At 55.1% G+C, this 16,149-nt stretch overlaps 1 protein-coding gene across 1 annotated transcript; it reads right to left on the bottom strand.

The window, feature by feature from the left end:
• Positions 1 to 145: 145 nt before the first annotated feature.
• PHF10 (PHD finger protein 10) lies at positions 146 to 16,121 on the bottom strand. The gene is made up of 11 exons (XM_032962786.2): positions 14,968 to 16,121; positions 10,353 to 10,495; positions 9,871 to 9,954; positions 9,179 to 9,312; positions 8,205 to 8,348; positions 7,413 to 7,522; positions 6,650 to 6,806; positions 5,703 to 5,858; positions 2,249 to 2,357; positions 1,639 to 1,827; positions 146 to 753 (listed from the first exon to the last, which is right to left on the bottom strand). The coding sequence occupies exons 1-11, from the start codon at positions 16,119 to 16,121 to the stop codon at positions 668 to 670; spliced, it is 2,466 nt and encodes an 821-aa protein (XP_032818677.2). The 3' UTR covers positions 146 to 667.
• Between the last annotated feature and the right edge of the window lie 28 nt (positions 16,122 to 16,149).

Here is a 16,149-nt window from a genome sequence, read left to right as displayed (position 1 = left end):
TTTTCATATCGAAATATATTTTTAGTTTTGGACAAATACAATATCTATCCAAGCTAGTTAACAGCAACTAAAATTACAAAAACAATTCAATGTTATTGGGGATAAAATTAATCTAAAGAGAAAGACAAAACAAGAACAGACTAAGTGCGTGAAAAAATCCAAAACTTGGGTTCAAACCTTTATTAGAAAACCAAAACAGGAGATCGGGATCCCTGAATTCAAGACGTCCATAGCACCATCGGCTCATTTTTGGTACAAAAGTCACAAACGCCAGAGCCACGTTATCCGGCAGCTCGCGACCTGTACACAAGGATCGCTCGGGACACCCTCGTCATCGCCAGCATCTAGGGGAGGGGGTGTGGGTGGTAGTGGCGGCGGTGGTCGTGGTGCTGGCACTAACGGAACCGGAGAAAGTTCTGGGCCACAACCTTGATTTCTAAGGATCGGTGCGACCGACACGAGCGGCGGTTCACAGAGTTGCCCTAAAGTCTCGCGGTTCACCGCTCGGCTCCCTGAGGTTACGCACATCACCACCTGATTACGTCTCCCGGGGCGGCATTGCCGGGCACGAGGAGGAGGTTGCAGAGTGGGCGGGATGGGGAGGGGTAGTCGAGGGGAGCGAGGAGGGTAGGGGAACGGCGGATCTCTCTCTCTTCTTCTGCGCCACTCAGCTGTCCTTGCCGTTCTTGCCGCGCTTTGCCGTCTTCTTGGGGTTGACGGGTTTCGCCTCGCACGTCGCGCAGTTCCAGCGACCTGACCACGGCGGGGGAGGGGAACCAAGGGTGATGATGAAGGCGAGGTGGATTAGACTCGGGCCAAGGTGAGAACAAAAAACACACCCAAAGTGGTGACTTTTGTTCACGGGTTCTCACCCAAAGCGTTGCGCACACAACAACCGGTAAGCCATGTGCAACTAGCTGTGAGTGAACGCGGGATTTCGACTCCCAATGCAGTCTTCACGAACTCCACAGCATGCGGTGGCAGCACAGACGACAACACGCCATGTTCTCCTCAACGGGCATCAATAACGATACGCAGAGATGTGCTGCTCACAAACGGCAGCAAGGCACAGCTCCCATCATGCCTGCGTGCATGTCCTGTGACCACCGCATTGCATGTACAGCACGCTCAGCCTCGTCCACTCAAGGCATAAGGATGGCAGCGGTGCGGTGTCTTCCTGCCGATTGTAAGCAGCACTTTTTGGCGTGTCGTTCAGAGTATTTGGCTGCTATAAATGTCAACACGAAAAGCCACTTCGTTGACTATCATGTGTTAGCCAGGTCGCTTCTGAAAAATAACTACATAGCTCAAGCAGGCCTTATCTGGTAAAATAAAGGCTTAAAATAAAATTAAAAGAAATAGTTTAATAGCCTTGAGTTTTAACAAATGTTTCCAGCCTGCATGCTGCATTCTCCCTTTGCGACCGGTTGCACGGCAGATTTACCGGGGCAATCCCACTCGCGAATTAGCCCCACGCGTGGGTGCGCTGGCCTTCGTGCGGGTGCTCACTAACTGTGCTCATTACAGACAACCTGCGCAGGGGGGACCTGCATCCGCGTGCGTGTGTGTGTACATGCGCACGTGCGTGTGTGTGTACATGCGCACGTGCGTGCGCGTGACGTGGCGGACGCCGCTCACCCATGGGGATGTGGTCGAGCCCCACGCAGAACGTGTGGTACCCGCGGTCGCACTTGTCGCAGAACATGAGCTGCTCCTCGTGGTGCGGCTGTCCGCACACCACGCACGTCTTGCACTCCATGCACTGCCACGGGTACGTCTTGATGACGGCCACCAGCTCGTTGCTCATGTCCAGGCACGATGGGTGGCCTGCGCGCAACGCGGCCGGTTCAAAAAGTGCAGTCATCTCACCGAACTGGGCCATCCGAGAGAGGTTTTACACATCAGGCTGCGTGTTGAGCGTTGTTCGTCTCGAGCTTTCTCCACGCGCCGCGCCGCTTACCGAGGGCATCCTCAGGAATGTTCAACTCCTGAAGATGCCTGTAGAAGCTATAGTGTATGTCCAGGTTATACATCCCTTGCAAATTACTTGAATTAGGAAACCACATAGCAACACCGCCCGCGCCGAACCCCCCCGTACCGTCACCCATGCCCACTTGCTGGCTGGTGCTGCATTCCATCTGTACCTCGCAGGGACAGCCGCCAACGGGAAGTCCCCCTGGGGCAGGGCGCCTCGAGATCTACCGCACAAGAGGCGCATGCGGTGTACACATTATGCGACGACACTCACCGCTGTTCTCACACTGCGAGCAATGCACCAGCGACTCGGCCTTGCCTTTGCGGTTGTTCTCGCGCCCCTTCAGGCAGATGCCGCACAGGGCGTTGTACACCACTTTGGGCTACGGGCGGCACGCAGGGGGGGGGGGGGCAGTCGCTCGTTATTGCCCGTGACGGATCGGCGCACGCACGTTACAGCTCATGTCACCGGCGGCACAATCAGCAACGCCACCGCCGCCACTTCTTCCAGGCCGGGCCGGGATGAGCGGAGAGAACACGGCGGAGGCGTGGTTTCACGCTGCACGACGGCCGCGGCGCCTCCACGGTCATCCATCAGAGGCGCGGCGGCGCCGCCGTGGCTTGGGTGAGCGCGCGCGCGTCAACAGCGCCAGTGGCCACCGCTGAAACGAAACCTCGCAAAGGTGAGCATTAACGAGGCCAAGAGTTGAGCCTGGAAGAGGCTCACAAGATCGGCCAAACATCCCCACGTGGTCGGACTCTCCGGAAAAGGGAGACTCAAGACTCGACGAGGCTTCACTGAGTAAATGGGTAAGCAAAGGGTATTGTTGTTGTTATTATTATAGCGTGGGGCTCGGCTGGCGTTGGGGGAGGAGGGGGGGCAAGGGGAGGTTGCGAGGGAGGAGCGACGCGCCCGGACCGCCACCGCTCGGAGAAGAGAGCAGACAGAGACTGGGGCTGAGCATGAGAACGTTTTAATTCTCCAAGGAAACAGGACAGCACAGCACAGCCGGGAACCGGTCGCAGGCCAAGTACACAGCAAAAGCTGACAAAAGGAGAAGGGAGCGTATTAAAAATGTTTACTCTCTACCGCAATTCCGTGAAGACAGTAAACGACAGTGGTTATTCTTTCTTTTGAAAAAGACAGCAAACGATGCCGGGGACTACGCTACCAAAGTGAAGAAACGTAAAAAAGTGGATAGTATGATAAAATCCTTCGGAGCGGCTACCACCACTCAACAAAGTGCTTCCGTCAATGCGTACACAGACCACGACTCGGAATTCCGGAACACGTCAACGATCTCTTGTAAACAAAATTTTAAAAATAACTACTTCATGCTCACGATAATTAAAAAAAGCTCAAGCTGTTTACTCGTGCTTTTCCAGCGCTACGAAAAGAAAGTGCATCCAAGGGAGAGATCAACGTGCGGTTCAAGCATCCCGGGAAGGATTAGGCCCCCAGTGAGAGCGATCGCACAGCCAAGGAGTCCCCAGCGTCGAGCGGTCTTTGCCTCCGTGTGCGTGCGCAGGTTAGGGATTTGGGTCAAGGATTAGGTTCAGGGGGTCAGGAGATTAGGAGTTCAGGTTGGAGTCAGCAAGGGCTGGGAGTGCAGGAGGAGGACCTAACGTTGGGAAGAGGTTGGGCTCAACGACACAGGTGCTTGGGAATGATCTTATATTTTCTTTAAAAGTGCCTGCGTTTGCGTTACTGATGACATCCAACAGCTATGTTAGTAACAGTAAGAACATACACATACACGACACATCTATGTACAGGGAGGGTATGGCGGTGATCGTTATACAGTTAGTGTTCTGAACACAAAAAAACGTGTCCGGCCATCATCAGCTCGGCTCTGTGTTGCACTGTGTGTGGCTGTGCACTTGGGTCTCTATGAGAAGGAGATCTCTGCTACAGGGGCCACGCGGGTTCCATGGGCCACAGGGGCTACACTGGTTCCGTGGGCCACAGGGGCCACGCTGGTTCCATGGGCCACAGGGGCCACGTGGGTTCCGTGGGCCACAGGGGCCACGCGGGTTCCGTGGGCCACAGGGGCCACGCGGGTTCCGTGGGTCACAGGGGCCACGTGGGTTCCATGGGCCACAGGGGCCACGCGGGTTCCATGGGCCACAGGGGCCACGTGGGTTCCATGGGCCACAGGGGCCACGCGGGTTCCGTGGGCCACAGGGGCTACGTGGGTTCCATGGGCCACAGGGGCCACGCGGGTTCCGTGGGTCACAGGGGCCACGCGGGTTCCGTGGGCCACAGGGGCCACGCGGGTTCCATGGGCCACAGGGGCTACGTGGGTTCCATGGGCCACAGGGGCCACGCGGGTTCCGTGGGTCGCAGGGGCGGAGCCGGGGGGGTAACAGGGGTGACATTCTGCGTATAAGGGTACGACAGTCGGTCTGGCGGACTCCGTGCAACTGCATTGTCAGAGTGTGTCGCCAACCGATGGCGTCTAGTTCAACAGCCTGACTCTCTAATCATTCTTGAAATAAAAATGTGTTGAATGTCACCGCGGCCTGAAATCCCGGCTCCGCCCCTGACAGGGGCCACGCGAGTTCCATAGGCCACGTGACCTTTGTGAACTACAATGGCTCGAGAGCTCCGTGAGATCTGTGGAACTACGTGGGAGGTAGGGCACGTAAACCACCACTCATCGGGCAGCGTCAGGACACCACCACGGCAATTGGAAAGGTACGTATGGAAATTAAGGTAAGATGCATGTCAAACAAACAGCTCTCATCTTGTGGCTACACTATTCTGTGTCCTGGGCTGTTCCAAGCAAGTTTTGAAGCTTCTTTAAAGATGCCTTGGAAGTTTCAGCAAAATGACAGCGTAGTTCTCTCTGTCTTGATGTCGCTACAGTGACGTCTAATGCGGGCAATCGTGACCAACTGGGCGAGTGACTGATATCGAATTTGATCGAGGTTCTAAAAAGGAAACAGATCAGAAACCGTGACACGAATATAGTTCAAACTGTAAAAGTTCTACATGTAATTCGCCTCCTGTGGAGTGTGACGCTGAAGCTGAGAGGAAGTGGCCAAAGCCCACTCGTCGCGACCGGGAACGAGCAGAACGGTAGTGATGTCATTCAAACGCTGCACCCGACCACGACTGTACAGGCTGTGTTGTCATCAACGAAGCCTCAAGATCTGCAGCTCTGACCAGCTTGGGACACCGTGGCTTTGGTGCGTATAGCTACAAGGTAAGAGCCGTTTGTTATTTACGTCTCCCAGCGAGAGGTAGAAGGGAGGAGAGGACAGCAGCGGCACTAGGGACGGGCGCCGGCATTCGGCATGCGAGCCTGCGCCGGAGCTGGCGTGGGAACGGACATCGCCGGGACGATGACCGGCGCGACAGCTTGCACCGGCGCCGGCGGCCTGGGCGAGGCGTGAGCCGCAACCTCCGCCGCAAGCGCCGGCACGGCCAACGCCGGGGGAGGGGGGGCAGGGGCCGGGCCGGCGAGCGCCAGGCCGTGCTTGCACGTGCAGGGTGCCGCTAGAATCAGGGGCGGTTTGGCCGGCGCCGGAGCGGCCCGAAGTGGCTTGGGGGGTGGCCCGGGGAGGGGAGCGGTGGGCGGCGCGAGCGGGAATGGCGCGGTGGTTGCCGTGGAGGTTGCGGTGGTGGTTGCGGCGGTGGTTGCGGTGGTGGCGCCTGGCTCTGTGTGCTGCGGTGCGTGCACCGGGTGCGGCTGTGTGCTGCTGGCCGCCGCCTTCTCCGCTACCTTGTACCCGGGCACCGCCTTGTGCTGCGCCAGGCGCGCCGCTGCCGCCGCCGGGTCCTTGGGGGGGCGGCCGGGCCCTGGGCGCGGGGGGGGCGCCGGCTCCTCGGCAGCATCGCTGGGGCTCTCGCCATCCGAGCTGCTGCTCGTGCCGCTGTCCTAGGTTCGGGAGGGAATGAGATGCGGGGACGGCGCCGGGGACGGCGACGACAACGAACGATCAAACTTCCCGACACACACCCCGCAGGTGGACGTCGCAGTTCGCACGTCCGCACACAACGGCAGGTGGCTATTTACCTCTTAACCAGGCGTGGAAAGATTCATCGGCACCTGTGATTAGCACGGTTGTCTACGTATGGTGCGAAGGTTCAACATACATACATACGACGCTGACTGCAATCAGATCTTTGTAATAAAAGGGTATTCAGCCAACGACGTATTTGTTGTCACTCAGAGCACACGGCTATCACGGAGGGGCCATCTTGGCGTCGCGACACGTGGGTCCGGTTATGCGTTTAAGAAGTGATGGGATCCACTTCGTGTCTTCTATGCGAGTGGTTTGTGCGACTCCAAATTGTGACGTTTCACTGCATTGCGGGGAGGAGAGTGCTCCGACCAACGCAATGGTTGTGGGCCAGTGTCCTGGGGAGCTGGGTTCACCATTCACTTCAAGATTAATAATGGTGATGGACAATGACACTGACGATGCAAGTGTGATGGTGATGATGATGCCGATGTGATCAATGATGATAATGATGCGAGAAATAGTGATGCCGATAATGTTGATGATGTGAGAGAGTATGGCCATTATGTCACTGGTGATGATTGGAGGCACGCAGCATTGTGAGAGTGCGCGCATGCCGGTGCGTGCCAGTGTGTGACGGTGCGCGTTTGAGGGTGCACTTGTGATGGTGCGCATAGCGGTGCGGTGCCGCGGTGCTGGTCGTTACGGAGGTCGAGTCGTCCCCGCGTCGCCCCTGCGTGTCTCCGTCTCCGTCGTCGTCCGAGTCGGCGCCGTCGCTGTCGGGCGCCGGCAGCTCAGGGTCGAGCGGCGGCGCGTAGAGTGCCGTGTTCACCGGGAGGTAGCGCAGTTCGCTCGCCGAGTACCTGTGCCCACGCGCAACAACAACGGCAGTGACGACAAAGATGACAACAATCATCCCCCCGCTTAGCCGCGTGCAACGCCGGGGCAAACGCTGTTCGTGAGCGCCTATTAATGCCAGCACGGCACACCAATAGCATGGCACACCAAGGGGGGCGAGGATAAGACAGCATGAGGCGCTTCTGAACGCTTTCAATTCTCCAACACCGTTGTCCGAGCTTTGCAACAGTTGCTCAAAGCACTAGCCACCATGTAACCGCTTCGCATACACACATATAAAGACAAAGACCCCCCATATAGCCTTTATACTTTTGGGGAAAGTACTATTCGCGAGCACCCATGAGAGCCAACACAATGCAAGGAGGGTGATCTTTTGAAGTTCTTTCCTTTACATACCACACCAGATACTCTTTTAAGGGGGAGGTCCAAGACCCATTAAAATATTCTGCATTTTTTATTGGCCATGAGCGGGGAATCGAACTCGGGTCGCTGGGTTCGTAGCGTAGCGAGCTAACCACTGCCCCACCGCTCTCCACAATGTTTATGCAGACGCACACACACACAACCCTGACCGCTTGCACCACAGCGACGTACATGTGGTCCACGCTCACCTCTTGTAGTACTCCTGGAACTGGCCCGGAATGAGGGCAACAGGGTAGGACCCGACCTTGGTCTTGTCGGGCGCGATGGCCTTGTACTTGCCATACGGGAACTGGATTGTCTGTTGGATGCCACAGGGGAGACAGAGACAGGCGTGGCTCTGTGTCCAAGTGTCCATGTGCAACTGCCTGCCCATGTGCCTGTGTGGTCTGCATTGACATGGGACAGCAGAAGACCCGTGTGTCCCTGTGTGAGTATGCCCATGTGTCATTGTAGTCTGTGTGTTTGTAGTATTGTGCTCGCAAGTCTGTCTGCTCGTGTGTTTGTGTGTACCTGACCACACGTGTTTGTACGTGTGTCTCGCTAACGGCACTTAAGGCTATATGGGGGATCTTAGTATTTGTACTCAAATTCCAGTATATATCCGTTTGCCCGTGTGCCAATGTCTGTCAACGTCTAAGTGTGCCCGTTTGTGTGTGCATGTCCAAGTGCCTGTGCGTCCACCTGGCTGTGTGTACATGTCTGTAAATGTACCCGTGTGCCCGTGTGTCGACCACGTGCCAATATGTCCACGTCACCGCGTATCCACATCTTTGGACGTGCAAGTGCATCCAAGAGTTCGTGCGTCCGTGTGTTCATGCGCATCTCTGTCCATGAGCGAGTGTGTCATAGGGTCTGTGCGAAAGCCCTATGTCCACACGTCTGTGCGTCCGTTGGGTCTCGATGTGTCCGTTGGGTCTCGATGTGTCCGTGCGTCTCCGTGTGTCTGCGTGCGTCCCCCCCGTGCGTCCGCGTGTCCCCACGTGCGTTTGCAGGTCGAAGTAGGCGCGCCGCTCCTCCAGGCGCTCGCGGTTCAGGTTGAGGTTGTACTCGGCCGCCTTGCGCACGGCCTTCTTCATGTATTCGGGGGCCTTGCCCGGCTCCACCTTCTGGTTGCTCTGCTGTTGCTGTGTTCAGCAAAAACATTCACTCACTCAAATATACACTCAGGTGTTCACTCGCTCATACTTATGTATTCACTCATGTGTTCATTTGCAACTCACAAATGTATGCACTCATTCAATCACCCTCATTCACTCATACACTCACCCAATTACTCTTTGGTTCTTTTGGTAGTCACGTAGAAATAAAATCAATACATTTCCAAAAGATTTGCTAAATTTAGTTTTCTAAAAACTATTTCTCTCTCTAAAAATGTACCAGGCTCTCATAGGGCCATTCGATCTTCTTCTTTCCCTCGGTCGCTTCGGGGTGGATTCATTGACATGCTAATTTCTCTGCTCCAGCAGCAGCCACCAGCAGACCCACCTCTCTCTCTCTGCCCAACCCGCAGCCACCAGCAGACCCACCTCTCTCTCTCTGCCCAACCCCCCCCCCCTCTCTATTTAAGGCCTCGACACAGAGGCATTGGGTCTCTGTGTGTCAAGATTGTGTGTCTCTGTGTGTGTGTCTGTGTTGTCTCTCTCTGCTTGTGTGTCTCTGTGTTTGTGTTTTGTCTCTCTCTCAAATGTAGTTCTACCTGATGACGGTTGCTTGTGTTGACTTTACCGAAAGAACCAAAGAGTAATTCCTGCAGTCACGAAAGCTTCAAATCAAGTTTACTCACCCACTTGTACATTCTCTAGCTCATCCAAATACTCACTTGTTCACTCACCCACCCATCCACCCACTCACCCACCTATACATCAGTATTTTAAAGCAAGCACACATACTTTGTTTATTCATCATCAACACTAAGCATATTTATTTTTCATTAAAACTTCAGCCAAGCACTCACCGAGTACTCCTTGTAGCGGTCGGTGATCCTCTGCCGCTCGCGGTCCTGTAGCACGGTCACGTACTCGGCGTACTTGGTGGGGTACTCCTTCATCAGTAGGTCGATGACCTCGTCGCTGCGCAGCGCCGTCAGCCCTAACACGCGTGAGCGCACAAAACCCATCGGCATCATTTTAATAATTACACCGTGCCTCCCGTGCAGTGACATCTCCTGGGATCCCTGTGGAGGCACAAGGCGATGACCATGCCGCCAGCACACCACGGTCTGCTCCATTTGGAATTGCATTTCGAGATCTTTAAGGAAGCAGTATTTTATCGTAAATGCATCCGGCAGCATAAACCAGGTTGGCTGCTGAGCTCAAACCGCGGAAATAGTAAAATGCACTACCGCCGGACCACGTCACTGCCCACCATACAAACGCCGATGTTGGTGAAGGGGCCCTGCCATTTGAGGATGCCCTGGGGGGCTCATTGGTGCTGCCTGACTACCCCAGGGAGTCGTTGTTGGTGCTGGGCCCCGTTTGCTTCGTTCCACGCTGTGCCACGGTGCTGTCCTCTCTCTCTCCTCTCTCCCGAGTTTCTCTGTACTGAGGTTAACGACCCGGCCCATTTGTTGACCTCTCGATGCGACCTAGCGTAGTCAACGAGTGCAAATTGGCACAGCGCAGGGGGCGAAAGGTGGGCCCTGCTTACCCAGCGTGCACTGTGTCTCCGTGATGACGTTGAGCTCGCGCAGGTGGAGCTTCTCCTTGTGTGACAGGTCGTGCCGCTCCAGGTCTAAGTGTCACACACAAAGACAAACATCCCCAGTATTGCCTTTAACAGACTGTACAATTAGCATGGTTGGCTACGTACAGTCCCAAAGATGTTCAACATACATACATACAAGTGCTGTGAGCAAACACCTATGAAGGCCAGCATGGCACACGAGGGGGTAGCTGGCCAATCGGAGAACCCTGAGGAGACTCGTGCAGAATAGGGGGGGGGGGCAACATACAAACTACACACAGAAATGCATCCGAGTCAGGAATTGAACCAAGGTACTTCTTGCTGTGAGGCACAGGTGTAACCACAACAGCACCACCGTGCCACCCAAATTATGGCGATTTCATGAGGATTTTTTACAACTACCAGTGAGGGGGTGGGGGGGGGGGTCAGAGTAATTGCTGGCACACCTGGGTATTTGCGCTTGAAGGAGGTGACCCCCAGATACTCGCTGATCTGCTCCTGGAGCATGTAGTACTCGCCCCCGTCGTCCGAAGGCCACTTGTACTCCACGAGCATCTCGGCCAGGAAGAATGCTCCACTGCACACCGAGCTACGGAGCGGATTACAATGAAAAAACCTCAATGCCAACAATACTGTGTTGCCTTAAAAAGAAACATCTATCATATGGCCCTTCTTCATAGCCAATAAACAGAGGCCTGTAGAGAGACGGATTGCAAAAAGAGAGGAGACTGCACTTGCTTACACCATAGGGCTTGATGAGGATTACATTTTAAAAATGTAATCTGATGACAACCAGTTTTTAAGAGAATACAATAGATTTAACAACATACAGAACTGTGAAATGCTCTAAGCCTTACCTGCAAGAAAATATGGTACAAGCAGAACTCCGTCCTGTATCTTCACATTTAACTAGAAAATGTTATGTCCATCCGCCTATCGACTTTCCACACCATAATTATCCAGCAACAACATTTGTTTATGCAAGCAAACTGTGGACCGGTTTTGACCTGGGTCTCACCAGCAGTCAGGCTGCTGCTGGGTTACCAAGTGTTATGAGCAAGAACATTCCATTTAAACCATGGGATCCTATTCATTTCAAAAAAGCAAACGGGTTATACATCTATTATTGATTTTTCGATAATAGTTGCCGTAATCAAATTATTCCACAAGTGATGGGATTGACAATGGAACCTGGTTGCATTTTTGTAAAAATGTAACATCAACCGCAAGCGAATGTTCAAAAACGCACGGCGCCTTCCAATTTGATTGATCGGCAGCAGACATTATGAGGCAAAAGCGCGAGGGCTCGGCAAGCTACCACATGGTGCGTTCCAACAACAACTGCCATTCGCCACTAAGTGGCGGTGACGTTACCACGACGCTTGTGCCAGGCCATGTGCACCTTGAGGCCACGTGAAGTGTCGAACGCCCGCGGGCAGGTCACGGGGCAGACCCAAGTGTCACGGGTGGACTGACTAAGATGACTGAGATGACTGTCTGATGCACCACCTGTGCCCCCTACTGTGCCCACCTGCTGTGCTTTAGCCACCCGGCGCTCCGCTCGTTGTTGTGAGCGTCGCTCTTCCGCCCTCCGTTGTTGTTGGAGGGCGACTACCTCCAACTTCCCAGTAGCGTCCTTCACGAGCCTCCTCCACAGAGGCCGATCTTGACACCGCTGGTACCAGTCATCGGCAAGTCCACTCAGCTCCACGTCCTCCTGTACCACATCACTCCATCTCTTCTCTAGCCCGTGCCACGACCGTTTAGCCCGCTCGATCCGGCGGAACAAAAGGTGTTTCGGCATGCGGTGGCTGGGCATGCGGGCTACATGACCCAGCCAACACAGCCTTGCCTGCCGGAGGAGCTCACCGATGGGACCTTACCCAGATCTTTCAAGGATTTGTGAGCTCCTCACACAATCCAGCCTGGTAAAACCCAGGATAGATCGTAGGCAGGCTAGCCTAAATGTTTCTAACCGGCGAAGATGTTCCATTAGAGGGGTCCACGTTTCGCAAGCGTAGAGAAGGGAGGGAATGACCGTGGCCAAGAAGACCTGAAGCTTAGTGTGGAGCGACAGACCAGGTAGCTTCCACACAGCGTTACGCAACCGATGAAAAGATATTGCCGCTCGACTGATTCGGAGTGAGACCTCTGCTGTTAAACTGGAGCCCGTCATAAGCACACTGCCCAGGTATGAGAAACTCTCCACTCTCTCCACAACTGCCCCATCACCGATTGGGAGTTGTGGGGGTGGAGTGTCCGATGGTACAAAATACCCAGGCAGGTGATTAGTTTTGGTGGGGCTGATGGCAAGGCCCCATCTCTTAGTGGCACGCTCCAGTCTCAGCAGCAGCGTCTCCAACTCCTCCTCTGAATGAGCAGCTATTACCAAATCATCGGCATACATAACGTGGTTGAGCAATAGGGAGCCATCCCTTGACCGCACCCGAGCATCGATCAGCCTCCCATTATATCTGTACCATATGGAGATTCCCCCGGTACAGCTATTGGAGGCTTCACGAACTACGTGGTCAAAATAGATGCTAAATAATGTGGGAGCCAGAGGACATCCCTGTCGCACCCCAAGGTGTACAGGGAATGGCTCTGACTCCCGGCCACGTAGTTTTACCGGGGCCCGCTCACCATCATGAAGGTCCTTAATGATCGTGAGCAGAGGGTCAGGTACTCCAAAAGCACGAAGAACAACCCAGAGCACAGGCCTACTGATGGTATTATAGGCCTTGACCAGGTCAATAAAGCAGAGATGTAGGTCTTGCTGGAATTCCCTACACCTCTGCTGTAGCAGACGGACAGAAAATATGGCATCTGTGCAGGACCGCCCTTTCCTGAAACCGCATTGGGGCTCCGCAAGCCTCTCCTCAGCGTGCCTGGCAAGGCGATGTTGAATAATCCTTGCCAGGACCTTTCCCGGCACACTGAGGAGTGAGATGCCCTTGTAGTTGTTACAGTCTGTGCGGTCCCCCTTCTTAAAGAGGGGGACCACCAGGGCATCCTTCCAATCCTGCGGAACCCATCCAGTGGTCCACTGTTGTTATGTCATATAGGGCAGTCTGTGCACAAACGCCACCCTCCCTCAGCATTTCGCTTGGGAGATCATCTCTGCCCGCTGCCTTTCCTGGTCTCAGACTCCGGATCGCCTTCAGTACTTCCTCAACAGATGGCACTTCAGCCAGCCACTCACAGGGGTGACTTCTTCTAACATTTGAGGCACCGTAGCCTCAGCAGGGTCATCCTCACTTTGTGCCATGATGTTTTCCTGGCTGAGGGATTTTCCCTCCCCCAGGACCTCACAGAAATGCTCAGCAAATCTGCAAACCTGCTCCTGGGGGTCGGAGATTGGATCACCGTTTTTTCCCCTAATGATGGTAATAGGTGTGGCGCTGCAGGTTACTTTTTTGATGGAGTTAAATAGAGATTTGTGATCGCGGGCCACTGAGGCAGACTCCATCTCCTCAGCAACCCGCGACCACCACCCATCCTTGCAGCGCCTCACGGCTCTCCGAACCTCCGAGCGAAGGCTGCGGTAAGCCTCCTCATTCTCTGACGTGGGATTCTGTAGCCGATGACAGTGGGCCTGTCGCTTTTTCTCAACCATCCTGAACACCTCCTCTGTCAGCCAGGGTCTCTGGGGAGGTCTGGACCGCGTACCCAAAGCAGCCATTGCAGCTGCATGAGTCACAGTCCTAAACCTCACCCATTTACCCTCGACATTAGGAGGAGTAAGGGACGATGCCAACCCCAGCCGCAAGCGATGATGAAATTCTCGCTTGCAACTTTCATCAGATAACTGAGACCAGGCCACTTTAGGTTGGAATGGGGTCCTGGGTGTACACCCACCACCGGAGTGGAAGAATGGCAAGCGCATCTTACAGATGACTAGTCGATGGTCAGAGGGCAGATCAGCTCCAAGGTAGGTCCTGGTGTCAATGACATGGGCTCGCATCCGCTGGTCTGTCACTATGTAGTCCAGCAGATGTTCTTGCTTGGACCCGGCATGCATCCATGATGTTGTGTGGATGCGCCGATGCCGGAACAGCGTGTTGGAAATTACAAGCCCATGGGCTGCACAAAAATCTAGCAGCCTCCTACCGTTATTGAGCTGATCTGGCCCATGCCCTCCAATCACTCCAGACCAGGTGCCAGCATCATGACCAACTCGGGCATTGAAGTCACCCAACAAGATTACTCTATCCCGAGGGGCCACTTTATGCCAGCACCTGTGATAGGAGGTCTTAAAAGGCATCTGACACACCGGTTTTGCCTGCATCCCTCCACTCTTCGCCTCCGGTTGATGGGAAGGCGAGCCCAAAGTAGCCTGGGACTTACAGCTTCCCACACCTCACCGCCACGCTCCTACGCCTCCTTCATTCTTTTGTTCAAAAGAAGAGCCACACCCTGTTATTTGGCAGTCTGCTGCCCCGAGTAGAGGACTGTCAACCTCATGATGGCAGGAGCCAGAACCGGTCCACCGGACCTCCTGAATGCCACAGAGATCCAGGCGGTACCGGTCCAGCTCCCGACAGAGGAGTGGCAGCCTCTCCTCCGCAGCGAGCGTTCGAACATTCCACGTGGCCATCCGTAGTGGCTTTTCATTGTTTCTGGAGGAGCCCCGAGGGTAGAGATTCAATCTCCTGGCTCCGCCAATTAGAGTTTGGCCAGGAGACGTCATAGACGCCTGTCCCCCCGGGGCCTCCGGCACCAGCTTATTAGTTACATATTTCAGTCATAGTTTAGTGGTAATTAATTGAAGAGGGAGGGGTTACCAGCCCCTCGCACCCATCCAGAGCCCCTGTTTAGCCACTGTGGTGGACACAGACGCCATGAGGGGAGGAGCCAATCAGAACTGGCCCTCCCCCCACAGCACTGTCCACGACAGAGTTGCCCGTCCGGCACCGCGAGGAGGTAGGGGGTTGTTTTGCCGGACTGCGTTCGAATGGACACGAAAACACACACAGAACTGGACTTTTGTTGTTAGCGATTTTAACATTTGCTGTAAACGTGCAATGGCGGATTAATTGAACGCCACCGGTGAGCTCTCACCTCACGTCCTGGATGGTGTCGCTGCTCCGGGAGCTGTCACCAGACCCCAACCGCCGCCGTTTGGTCGGACGGGTCCCAGTCTCTTGAGCTCCAGCCTCCTGCGTGACGGTCTTCTGAGCTCCAGCCTCCTGCGTGACGGTCTTCTGAGCTCCAGCCTCCTGAGTGTCGGTCTTCTGAGCTCCAGCCTCCTGGGTGTCGGTCTTCTGAGCTCCAGCCTCCTGCGTGACGGTCTTCTGAGCTCCAGCCTCCTGGGTGTCGGTCTTCTGAGCTCCAGCCTCCTGAGTGTCGGTCTTCTGAGCTCCAGCCTCCTGTGTGACAGTCTTCTGAGCTCCAGCCTCCTGCGTGAAGGTCTTCTGAGCTCCAGCCTCCTGGGTGTCGATCTTCTGAGCTCCAGCCTCCTGCGTGACGGTCTTCTGAGCTCCAGCCTCCTGCGTGTCGGTCTTCTGAGCTCCAGCCTCCTGGGTGTCGGTCTTCTGAGCTCCAGCCTCCTGCGTGACGGTCTTCTGAGCTCCAGCCTCCTGCGTGTCGGTCTTCTGAGCTCCAGCCTCCTGAGTGTCGGTCTTCTGAGCTCCAGCCTCCTGCGTGACGGTCTTCTGAGCTCCAGCCTCCTGCGTGACGGTCTTCTGAGCTCCAGCCTCCTGCGTGACGGTCTTCTGAGCTCCAGCCTCCTGCGTATCGGTCTTCTGAGCTCCAGCCTCCTGCGTGAGGGTCTTCTGAGCTCCAGCCTCCTGCGTGACGGTCTTCTGGGCTCCAGCCTCCTGAGTGTCGGTCTTCTGAGCTCCAGCCTCCTGGGTGTCGGTCTTCTGAGCTCCAGCCTCCTGCGTGACAGTCTTCAGAGCTCCAACCTCCTGTATCAGAACTTGCTGAGCTCCAGCCTCTGGTGCTGTGGTCTCCTCCGCACCAATTTCCAATGGTCCACCAACTTGAGATCGAGCCTCCTGTGTCTCTGACGTCTGCATTTCTTCTTCCTGTGTCACAGCCCCGTGGCCTCCTCTCTCCTGGGTCTCAGACACCCACGCTCCACTTTTCTGAATCACAGACTCCTGACTAGTCATGGACTTGCATGGATCCACCTCATTCACCTCCTCCATCTCCACGTCCTGAGGCACAGACTCGTCATCTCTTGCATCCCCCGTGCTCGTCACTTTAGCCATATGCTCCCCCACGCCCCGTGTTATGACC

This window comes from Petromyzon marinus, chromosome 29 (genome assembly GCF_048934315.1).
Source record: "Petromyzon marinus isolate PM22_M1 ecotype Great Lakes invasive population chromosome 29, UKy_Petmar_22M1.pri1.0, whole genome shotgun sequence".
NCBI lineage: Eukaryota > Metazoa > Chordata > Hyperoartia > Petromyzontiformes > Petromyzontidae > Petromyzon > Petromyzon marinus.
This window is presented reverse-complemented; position numbering and strand designations above follow the sequence as displayed.